The sequence below is a fragment of the Amblyraja radiata genome, chromosome 3 (assembly GCF_010909765.2).
Source record: "Amblyraja radiata isolate CabotCenter1 chromosome 3, sAmbRad1.1.pri, whole genome shotgun sequence".
NCBI classification, from domain to species: domain Eukaryota; kingdom Metazoa; phylum Chordata; class Chondrichthyes; order Rajiformes; family Rajidae; genus Amblyraja; species Amblyraja radiata.
This window is the reverse complement of record NC_045958.1, coordinates 73,886,468-73,898,593: the sequence shown is the minus strand read 5'-3', so window position 1 is coordinate 73,898,593 and position 12,126 is coordinate 73,886,468. Positions and strand designations below refer to the sequence as shown.

Below are 12,126 nucleotides of genomic sequence, written 5' to 3'. Positions count from 1 at the left end.
TATAATATATAAGAAGAATCCAATTATTCACAATACAATAAGAATTTGGAAACAAATAAAAGTATCCTTGAAATTAAATAATCTATCAGTACTAATCCCACTATTGAACAACCCCGCATTTAAACCATCTCTCATCGACAAAACATATCAACAATGGGATAGACTGGGGATTAGGAAAGTAGGAGATATGTATGAATTGGGCAAACTGTTATCATTTCAACATTTAAAATAAAAATTTAAACTGAAGGATAATCAATATTTTAAATATATACAGATATGTGACTTTATGAAGAAATATACACATAGATTTCAAACTATATTTTTAGACCCTTTAGAAGAAGCAATTAATATTAAGGCTGATTAACAAAAACTAATATCATACTTTTATAATAATATATTAAATAGAGAATTACCCTCAACAGAAGCACTAAGAGAAGATTGGGAACATGAGCTAATGATAAAGATCTCGAAGGATAAATGGGAAAAGTATTTGATGAACACATATAATTGTTCCATTAATGCAAGACATAATTTAATTCAATTCAAATTATTACATAGACTATATTATTCAAAAACGAGGTTGAATAAATTTTACCCAAACGTCTCTCCCAGATGCGATAAATGTTTGTTTCAAAACGCTAATATAACACATTCATTTGTAGGATGTACAAAGTTGAATAAGTTTTGGAGCGATATATTTGATATATTCACAAAGCTTTTCAAGTCAAGAATAGAACCTAAAACGGAATGGATTATATTTGGAATAATAGTAGAAGATATCAATTTAAATAAAGACCAAAACGTTTTTTTTAATTATGGGTTAATAATTGGATAGAAATTGATACTTAAATTTTGGAAAAATACAGCTATACCAACTGTTAAAATGTGGATTAGGAATATGATGGACATAGCACGCCTTGAAGAAATGAGACTCCGATTAATAGATAAATATGACCAATTCTTAAGGAGTTGGTCTCCTTTCATCGACTTTTTGGAATCATGTGATGTAGCGGTACCGTACAGATTTCTGATTTCAGTTCATGCCGTGGATAGATCTACATCTCCGAATAAAGATTTGAAAATTTCTCTTTTAAGGGGCCTTCTCTCCTATTTCTACTTCCCACTTTTTCTTTTTTTTATATACACACTTCACGTTTTTCTATTCTCTACTATCTATTTTTACTCTTTTTCCCCTTTCCATTGTTTTCTTTTTCTTGTCTTGTTTACTTCCTTTTCAAAGCATAAAACTAGAGGTTGTACATAGAATGGATTACGGTATGACATAGTTGACACCTAAAATTAGGTTCCACTGTATTGTTTTGTACTGTATTAACCTAATAAAATAAACAAAACAAAAAAAACAAAACAAAAAAAAAAGAAACATTTCGACAGGTACATGGATAGGACAGGTTTAGAGAGGTATGAGCCAAATGCAGGGAGGTGGAACTAGTGTAGATGGGACATGTTGGTAAGTGTGGGCAAGTTTGGCCGAAGGGCCTCTTTCCACCCTGTATGACACTGACTCTATGACTACCTATTTGCTTAACAAAGCACTTCCCAAAGTCCAGAGTAATGCTAAAAGTAGCATAGGCTGACAATTGTTCTCATCTTACTTGACTCCACTGAAATTAATTATCTGTTTGAAATGTATGCAAATTGAAAGCTGCTTTTCCTATAATACAACCGTGTCCTTTCACAATAAAAATGGCTACACTTCAAATAGCAACAACCATAATATCAATTTACATAACATCTTTTATAAAGCAAAACATACTACAATGCTTCACTGGAGAGTTGTCCACCAAATAAAGATAATAAAGAAATATTAACGGATTGGATTAAAAGCTAGGTCCAAAGCTAGCTTTTTACGTGGGAAGAGAGGGAAGGAATTTCACAGCATTAGTCTTCGTTCCTGTCGACATGGCTGACAATGGTGGGTCAATTAAATACTGGAATGATCAATAAGCCAGATTTAAAGGAGATGGATGAGGGTTTTAAGACTGAGGAGATTAGAGATATCAAAGGGTGAAATTTTTTAAAGTATTTGAAAACAAAGATAAAAATTGGAACATTGAGACATTGCTTAAGCAGGATCCAAAGTAAAACAAGCACAAGGCATGATGGTGAACAGAAGCTGTTGCAAAATGACATCACTGCAATAGAGAGTTAGATGATCCCAAATTTGTAAAGGATAGGATGAGGGAGGTTGGTTTAGAGTGTATTGGAACAGTCAAGTCTAAAAGCATGAAAGTTATGGATGAGAGCTTCAGTAACAGATTATCTGCGATGGGTATAGAATCAGGAGATGTTAAATATAAAGATGGTTGATCTTGGTGATGATTTGAAGCTTGATCTTAGGGTCAAAGAGGACAATAGAGATAAACATGCAGGTTGGTTTGAGTGAGGGATGAACTTGGTGTCTGGGAAACAACATGACAGCTTTGGTTTTACAATATTTAATAGAAAACAGTTTGTGCCTATCTAGTCCCGTATGTTGCGCAGTTTAACAATTTAAATACAGTGGAAGGGTCAAGAATCTGTACTGAGGTACATGTAGGTGTGCATTTAGTTCATTCTGCATTGTTGGTATAATGTTTAGAAACATAGAAACATAGAAAATAGGTGCAGGAGTAGGCCATTCGGCCCTTCGAGCCTGCACCACCATTCAATATGATCATGGCTGATCATCCAACTCAGTATCCTGTACCTGCCTTCTCTCCACACCCCCTGATCCCTTTAGCCACAAGGGCCACATCTAACTCCCTCTTAAATATAGCCAATGAACTGACCTCAACTACCTTCTGTGGCAGAGAATTCCAGAGATTCACCATTCTCTGTGTGAAAAATGTTTTTCTCATCTCGGTCCTAAAAGATTTCTCCCTTATCCTTAAACTGTGACCCCTTGTTCTGGACTTCCCCAACATCGGGAACAATCTTCCTGCATCTAGCCTGTCCAACCCCTTAAGAATTTTGTAAGTTTCTATAAGATCCCCCCTCAATCTTCTAAATTCTAGCGAGTACAAGTCGAGTCTATCCAGTCTTTCTTCATATGAAAGTCCTGACATCCCAGGAATCAGTCTGGTGAACCTTCTCTGTACTCCCGATATGGCAAGAATGTCTTTCCTCAGATTAGGAGACCAAAACTGTACACAATACTCCAGATGTGGTCTCACCAAGACCCCGTACATCTGCAGTAGAACCTCCCTGCTCCTATACTCAAATCCTAGTTTTATATAATTTAGGTTTATATAAGGATGTGAACGATGCTTTTTATTGGAACAATTGAATTTGACATGAAAATAAGAAATTGAGACCAAAGTTGAAACCAAACTCAAAATCATAATGATATTTTTTCATGTAAAAAAGATGCTTTATAATGCATTGATGTTTCATCTTTTTTTTACATCAGAGAAGGCTGTTTTCACTATTAAATAATTCGACGTGATTGAAACTTATGGAGACATTGGAAAATGGCCCTCATGATTATATCTTGTTAACCAGGTACATTTCGGTTTATCAACAGCCATTTTATCCATCTTTTAACTTTACTTGTCTTACCGTAGCACACTTCTTTATAGTTACATAATTATAGATTATTTATAAAATTTGCCTGAGTAATGGGAATTAAAATGATGTTACAAACAGTTTTGGTTTGGGATTTTCTTAAATTAAAATAAAAAATAGGCAAAGTATTGTGCAACAGTCAAACCTTATGAATTTGAGTTTTCCTGACAAAGTATCAGACAGCGTCTCTGGAGAAAAGGAATAGTTGACGTTTCGGATGTGAACCCTTCTTCAGACTGACTGAATACTAAGATCGGTTACGACCCGAAACGACACATATTTATTTTCTCCAAAAACGATGCCTGACTCGCTGAGTTTCTTCAGCATGTCGTGTCTACGGTATAAACCAGCATCCGCAGTTCCTTCTTACATAAAGTGTCAGATATATTCACTTGACAACAGACAGCCACATTTTAGCCCGTCATTACTTTGAAGCCCCTTGTTAGCCATTTTCATTTGCAAATCATTCAAACAGACAGCAAATCATTGTGAGACAGCCGACTGAGTCCGCGCCGACCAGCGGTCACCCGTGGACTAGTTCTATCCTAGACACTAGGAACAATTTACAAAAGCCAATTAACTTACAAACCTGCATGTCTTTGGAATGTGGGAGGAAACCTGAGCACCCGGAGAAAACCCATGCGGTCACAGCGAGAACGTACAAGCACCGTACATAATTCTATCTCGTCGTCAGGATCGAACCGGGGTCTCTGACACTGAAAGACAGCAACACTACCGCCGTGCCACTTGTTGAAATAGTCCAGGTAATACAAATACTTGAAAGTTTTTACGTTAGTATTCAGTTGGAATAAGATTTTGGGCAGAGTTGATTTGATTCTCCACATATTTAACTAGCAATTTAAATATATATATAAATAGTTAAGTATAGACTGTCCCTTTATCTATCTTATCCAATATTCTCCACTTCAATCAATTAAATCAATCTTGATACTAATTCTTACAAGATGTAGCACAATATGTTGTTTTTTTGAAAGGATAATGTTATTGGCAGCAATATGCGGTCAATAGTATTCAGTCTGTCGTACATAACCAATCTATTACGCCTTTGTATCTTGGCATTGTAGACAATGAAAGTTTCCCAAGCAGAAATTGAAAATATTGGCGCATTTCAATATATTCCATGGAATTCATATACATAAAATCCCAATCTAAGGCTTTATTTATCTAATATTTATTTAATATTAACATGGTGCAACCATCAATCTAACTTCAAACATCAGATATTCTAATCAATGGTTGAATATTATTTTGAAGATAGACATACCATGCTGGAGTAACTCAGCGGGACAGAGAGCATCTCTGGAGTAAAGGAACATACAACATTTTGAATGTTATACTACTGAGGGGTTGTTGCTTTAGACCGAGCTTCTGCCTCTGCTTCTGGGGAGATGTTTTCATGGAAAAACATGTCAAAGAAAACTCACGACGTTTTGCCCAGTGTCCAAACCAATATCCATCCCACGATGAACATCCCTAAAATAGTTAATCTGGTCATTATCTTTTTAAAAAATATTCTGGGATCTGGCTGTGCATACTGTTTCCTACACTACAACATTATACGTTCGAGTAATTAACTGGTTGTACTATAGCACTATATAAGTGCAAATCTGTATCTCTTCTGCAATCTCTATACTGAGCAGAATATGCACCCGCTGCCATTACATTAGCCTGTATAAACGAATCTCCAATCGATTAGCTTTCTAATAAACACTGCGCATACATTATGCTTTAAATCAAACTGTATTGCAGTGCCTAATTTTCAAACCAAGTCATAATCAACAAACTGAATCAAAATAATGTGGAAACTGTCTTTGTATAAGTTAAATAATTATTCGCGCTGATAACTGTGACCTCTACAACAGTCAGTCTCAAGAATTTTGGCGTTAAAACGAATAGGTTTAACGCCAAAATACTAAATATTCCCCACAAGCCTCAAATCATTGCAGGTAGTAGATGAAATGGCTCCAAAACGTTAAATTTCCTGAATCTCAGTAGTTGTTGCACATTCGGTTGTATCGTCTGTTTTATCCCCCCCCCCCCTCATTTTACCTCTTCAGATTAAACAAAAACAATGCACTTCGGTCGGTTTCAATAACTAAACCAATAACTAAACAAAATTGCCTTCGATTCTAATGAAGAGACAATGTCGTTATATTTTTCAAACAAAAAGCTTAAAGGATAAGATTGTACAGACAAGTTCATAAACAAATACACATGTTTAAACTGTACTGTAACCTGCACTTAGAAGTAGCCGTATAAAATGCAAACATTCATAAATCGGACGATTGAACCATGTTAAGTTAGTTTCACTTTAACGCCCGGACAGTTTACATCTGCAGAGTTCTCCATGAACCTTTTAAAGTGCGTTGTAGTTTTCAGTGGAGTGTAGAAACCCTTCGACTTTTGTATAGTAAGAAGGGTGATTAATGCATGCGTTGGTGCAATTGATCTGCCCGCTCGCGTTATATTGTCGGAGTGATGTGAACTGTCCCGAAGAGATTATTCCGAAGGGGCCCATTGGCTCATTATTTACGGGGGAGTGAGGGACGGGGAAGCGACCAGAGGCGCCATACGCTTGGTTATTAGCGAGACGATACGTTGATGGATCCATTTGCAGATGTGAATTAGATCTGGTGTAGGGGCAGGGATCAGCGTTAGCATTCCTGGGAAGCACTGCTCCATTGCAGGCCTGATGGTGGTAAGAACCCAGCCCAAGGTTGGTATAACCAGCACTCAGCTCTGAAGGAAACCGGCTGGTAGTGTTGTGGGACAAATCTGTCCCCGGACCGTGGTGCTCCGCCAGACTGCTGAAATTGTACATCCGTGGCTGGCTGTTGTTAAAGCTGCAGGTTGGGGTGGTGTAATGGGCAGTGGAGTAAGATGGGAGAGTTGAAGCACAGTTGGAGTTGATGCTCACGTTGGCATAGACCGGCCTGGAGTACGGACTGCTCGCTGGTACTGGACTGAAGACGTTGGATTCTTGGATGTAGCTCGGGTATGTGGACATATCCGACCTCTTGAATCTCTTACGCCTTCGCAAGAAACTGCCACTCTCGAACATGTCATCAGCCGCTGGGTCCAGCGTCCAATAGTTGCCCTTTCCCGGCCGCCCTGGCTCTCGGGGAACTTTGACGAAACAGTCATTTAGGGTAAGATTATGCCTGATGGAGTTCTGCCATTTCTTGGAGTTGTCCCTGTAGAAGGGGAATCGTTCTGTGATGAACCTGTAGATCCCGCCCAAGGTGAGCTTTCTGTCCAGGGAATTGGCGATGGCCATGGCGATAAGGGCGATGTAGCTGTAGGGAGGTTTGCCCCGTTGCTGCGGCCGCTTGCGCCTCTTTACGCGATGAAGCTCCGCATGGCTTGTCTCCAGCTGCTCCCTCTCCACCTTCACCTCCGGCTGGCTCCTACTCCACGCACAGCACGAAGCTTCGGAAGGCGGCCGCTGGCTCTCGGCAGTCATTCCCCCAACATCAAGCCAATCGCATTGGCACAGGGTATGTTACAAGTCTCCTATCTCCCCCGGACAGGGAGGGAATGAGCATCGGACACCTTCGCTCCTGACTCTGGAGCGCCGAGTCTGTGTCGAGACGTGCGCGCTTCTTTCAGTCACTCCCACTCCAGCGCAGCGCTCCCTATTTTAAATATGAACATTCACATACATGCCAAGTCAGGGAAGATATTGTACAGTTTACGAATTGAGCTATTTAAGCATTAACTATAAATAGGATTTCCGTAAGATGAGCTCTGCAATTTTCCCCTTAAATTTTAAAACTAGTAGATGCCCTCGAGAATTGCCCACCTAAAATCTTATGACTGACATTCGGTTGACTAGACGGCTTTACGTTACTGTCCGCGTCTTGTTACGGTTTAAGATTTAAGCAAAACTTACATTTGGTAATGCTCGACTCGATCTCACAGCGTCTTACAGCTAAATAATTAATTTTGGACGAGTAGTCACTGCCGTATTCAAACGTAGAAGTCATGAGAAAATTCCAAGATAATTTGCTTTTTAATGATGATGCTTGTGGATAAACATTGACGCCCTTGCACTGGGTAGAACACTTTAAAGTAATGCTAAGGTGTTCCACCGATGACCATGAAAGAAAGCTTGCGGGGAATATAAAAACTGAATGTAAAAGTTTATTTAGGTATTTAAAAAGAAGATTAGTGAAAACGAATGTAGATCCCTTGTAGTCAGAGATAGGTGAATTTATAATGGGAAACAAGGAAATGGCAGAACAGTTAAACGAGTACTTTGGTTCTGTCTTCAAAATGTGAGGTTATCCACTTTGGTCAGGAAGGCAGATTATTATCTGAATGGTGTCAGATTAGGAGAAGGGGAAGTGCAACGAGACCTGGGTGTGCTTGTACATCAGTTACTGAAAGTAAGCATGCAGATACAACAGGCAGTGAAGAAAGCTAATGGCATATTGGCCTTCATTGCGAGAGGATTTGAGTTTAGGAGCAAGGAGGTCCTACTGTAGTTGTACAGGGCCCGTGTGAGACCGCACCTGGAGTATTGTGTGCAATTTTGGTCTCCTAATTTGAGAAAGGACATTCTTGCTATTGAGAGAGTGCAGCGTATGTTCACCAGATTAATTCCCGGGATGGTGGGTCTGGCATATGATGAAATAATGGGTCTACTGGGCTTGTATTCGCTGGAATTTAGAAGAATGAGAGGGGATCTTATAGAAACATTTACTTTTTTTAGGGGATTGGACAGGGTAGATGCAGGGGAAATGTTCCCGATTTTGGAGGAGTCCAGAACCAGGGTTCACAGTTTAAGGATAAGGGGCAGGCCATTTAGGTCTGGGATGAGGAAAATAATTTTCACCCAGAGAGTTGTGAATCTGTGGAATTCTCTGTCAAAGAAGGCAGTGGAGGCCAATTAACTGGATGTTTTCAAGAGAGAGTAAGATTTAGTTCTTAGGGCTAAGGGAATCAAGGGATATGGGGGTGGGGGAGGGGATGGGGAGCCGGAACGGGGTACTGATTTTGGATGATCAGCCTTGATCATATTGAATGGCGTTGCTGGCTCGAAGGGCCGAATGGCCTACTCCTGCACCTATTTCATATGTTTCTATGAAGTATCCCCGTTTAAAATTTTTGCTCTCAACTCTCTGGAGTGAGACTTATATTTACCGTTCCCAAAACAATTACAGTTCGCCAGATATGCGTTGAATATTTATATATATTTAAAAAAAAGATGGTCAATGGGACAACGCAGGGAAGTGGTACTAATGGACTGCTCATTCTGAGTTCCCATTGACCGGATGGATAATTACTTAAATGCATCTTTTAAAATAAAATTCCCAATTATGGCTGCTGTGACTACTTTGAATATATTTTACAAAAGTTAAAATATATATTTAAAAAAAGGATCAATTGGAACAATGGGGTTTGTGGACAGGGAAATTAAAATAATTACAATTTACTGTATCAGTTCGTGATAAAAAGCAGTATAGGCTAAATGTTGAAATATTGCGACGAACCATTTGTGTCTTTGGAACCTTTGAAAAGTTAATGGCTCGCAATAATGAAACGATTTCACTGTTGCTGCTACTCCGTAGATCAGCGGTTCCCAACCTTTTTCGTCCCGTAGTCCCCTGGCAACTTAATAATAGCACATAACAATGTTATTTCACTTATTTGTGAACAACTAATCAGGAACAGGTTATAACAGAGCCAAACAATATGTACAAAGCCAGAATCAACAAACTTACTCGCTGGGTAGGCGACATTTACCCCAAGGGGAGTAAATTTGCCCCAGGTTGGGAACCTTTGCTGTAGATGGTGAATGTATTGCATCCTGTCCTGTACTTCAACCGAGAGTCTATAATAGTTTCGAGCTTGGCCTCTGATATGAGCATATAGAATATTGAAAGTAGCGTGCGAAAGTTGCGTCCTCAACCAATCTGCCTCCGCGTTTTAATTTCAAACATCGACGTTATTCATATAAATACATACCTGGAGTTGAATACAATCTACTTAGTAGATTAGTAAATAGAATACAATCATGTGCGTTTTACATTAATTGTGCCATTAAACCAACCCATCCTGCTTATATTGCAACGATTCTACTCACATTTCCTTTTTAAACAGCACATCCATGAAGTGTGATCTGCCTCCACTGTACAACACTATCATCTGACATTAAGATTCAGTACCGGAGCCTGGAAAAAGTAAACCACTTTCCATATCTCAGGAACCATCTCTCAGTAATGACACTGGGCGTTGACAATGAAAAATGATCAAATTAGTTTATTGCCATATACACCAAGCACTAAATTCAGCGGATCCCTTTCCTCCGATTTACTTCCGAGACTTGGACTACTTGCAGCAGACACTTAGGCAATGGAAACATGTCACCATAGATTGTTTTCCTCCGAATTCACTGGAAGAGTAAATGTCCGTGTCCACTCTCAGGCCAGGATCCACAGCGTTGAGACTACTCTAAAGTCAGCTGACTGTTCCCATGTCCAACACCAAACTCCCAAAATAGACACTCTTTTGTATCTGTCAGCCTCATTGAGTTCTACAACACGAAGACATCTCCTCAGTCCAACACTTCAATGCTGACCTGATCTAAACCCATTTGCCTGCGTTTGGACCACAACCTTCAAAATCTGATATTTTCATGTACAATGCTCTTTGAACCTTGCAATTACACCCATCTCTACCCCTTTCTCCACTTTCACTTTCTCATTCCACATACTTAATGCCTTACATGTGAAAAAAATGCACATCGGGTCACCTTTAAAACGTCCCCTATCATCTTAAACCTATGCCCTATAGTTTTAAACTCCCCAAACGTGAAAAAGTGACCATTCACCTTATCATGCCTCTCATGATTTTACACACCTCTATAAGGTCGCCCCTCAATCACCTCAGCTGCAGGGGAAAAAGCCCCAACATATCCACTCTCTCCTTACTGCTCAACTCCTTCAGTCCCATAAGAATCGCGAATTTTTTTGCACCCTTTCCATCATTCCCATAGTTGGCCAACCGGAATTGAACGCAATATTCCAAGCGTGGTCTCAAAAAAACGAATTGTACAGCTGTAACATAATATCCCAACTCTTGTACTAAATACACTGACCGATGAAGGCAAATGTGCCCTTGACTACCTGCCTAGCTATGCCATGACCTTCAGGGAATTGTGTCATTTTAATCACAGGTCCCTCTATTCTCCAGGGCCTGGCATGTTACTGTGTATCCGCAGAGCTCTGCTGTTCACTGCACGAGGAAGAACTTACTAACCCAACCATGGGAACGTGTAAGGAGGAACTGCCGATGTTGGTTTACACGGAAGATGGGCACAAAGTGATGGGGTAACTCAACCATTCAGGCAACATATCTGGCGAAATGGAATAGGTGACGTTTCGGGTCGAGAGCCTTCTTCAGATTGAGAGTCGGGGTGAGGGAAACTAGAGGTAGGGGAATGGACAGAACAAAGCAGGAAAGGTGGAACTCACAATGGTCCATTGTTGGCGGTGGACGAGGTGATAACGAAGGGATACAAACCGTGAAATTAGCAAAACGACTAGGATGGGGGTGCAACGGGGAGAGAGGGAATGCAAGGGTTATTTGAAGTTAGAAAAATCAATATTCATGATTGTAAGGTGCCCAAGCGAAATATGAGGTACTGTTCCTTCAATGTACGTGTGGCCTCAAAGCCTCATCCACCCCACTATCTTCCCAGAACTTGTGAAGTTCTGGCCCAAGACCGCTCAAAGTATAGAGAGTGATACTGAGAACACACAGAGTACACCCCATTCACCACCTGTTCGTCTGTGGCACAGTCTGCAGTTCCCGCTACGATCCAATAATCACCAAAGTGCCAAAACACTGGTGGAAGGAACTTATCCTCGAACCCGAGGGAGTGCTTGAGAAGACGATGGACTGTCGTTGCACGTTACGGTGTATTTGCATTTGGAAACATTTCGTTGTATGCAATCAAATCAGAAATCAGGTATTTGAGCAGGAATCTGCCCTCGGGTTGACATCTTTTTCAAATACCCTGGTTTTTAGTTTGTTCTATTTTAATTTCAAATCAAATAGTTTGAATATTTCCTTTCATGGTTAGAATATGATAATCATGAATATTCACACACACACACACACACACACACACACACACACACACACACACACGCGCGCGCGCGCACACGCACTCACACACACACACATTTAAGCAATTGTATCTAAACTCGTGAGTTTCAGAAAAAAAATTCCAGAGATACACAATGTCAGAACTCCTGGGTAGGTCAGATTATTATCTACATTGATAGTGTATTAAAAATATTAGCTGCATTGACAGTATTAAAAAATAACACCTTTAAAATATTTCGTTTATCATTGTCAATAAAGAGCGCGCTGTGAGGATATGTCAGTTTCAGTGGTGGCATGAACACTTTGTTGAATATTGCAACAGTGGAAAGATCAACAAAAATATCCTGAAAATTAAGGAGAACTATTTCAGACCAATCTTCCATGCACCGGATTGAAAATGGAAAGATAACCAATGAACCGCAAATG

The 12,126-nt window shown here is 39.8% G+C and overlaps 2 protein-coding genes and 1 long non-coding RNA gene across 3 annotated transcripts in view; 1 reads left to right on the top strand and 2 right to left on the bottom strand.

Annotated features, from left to right (window-relative positions):
* trmo (tRNA methyltransferase O) overlaps positions 1-9,170 on the top strand; it is a 77,413-nt gene extending 68,243 nt beyond the window's left edge. Inside the window, exon 9 of the transcript XR_004411422.1 lies at positions 9,159-9,170. The gene's annotated coding sequence lies outside the window, so the exon portion shown is untranslated. The remainder of the gene's footprint in view (positions 1-9,158) is intronic.
* LOC116971147 lies at positions 4,902-10,457 on the bottom strand. The gene is made up of 3 exons (XR_004411423.1): positions 10,448-10,457; positions 9,308-9,314; positions 4,902-5,438 (listed from the first exon to the last, which is right to left on the bottom strand). It is a non-coding gene; the product is annotated as an uncharacterized LOC116971147 (long non-coding RNA).
* Positions 5,505-7,192, bottom strand: LOC116971146 (forkhead box protein E1-like). Its single transcript, XM_033018072.1, has one exon. It carries the CDS (start codon positions 7,046-7,048, stop codon positions 5,942-5,944), a length of 1,107 nt encoding a protein of 368 aa, XP_032873963.1. The 5' UTR covers positions 7,049-7,192; the 3' UTR covers positions 5,505-5,941.
* Positions 10,458-12,126: the final 1,669 nt, after the last annotated feature.

What these genes read in the sequence shown, in the direction of transcription:
- LOC116971146 (XM_033018072.1), bottom strand. Translation starts at nt 7,048, where the DNA reads ATGACTGCCGAGAGCCAGCGGCCGCCTTCCGAAGCTTCGTGCTGTGCG.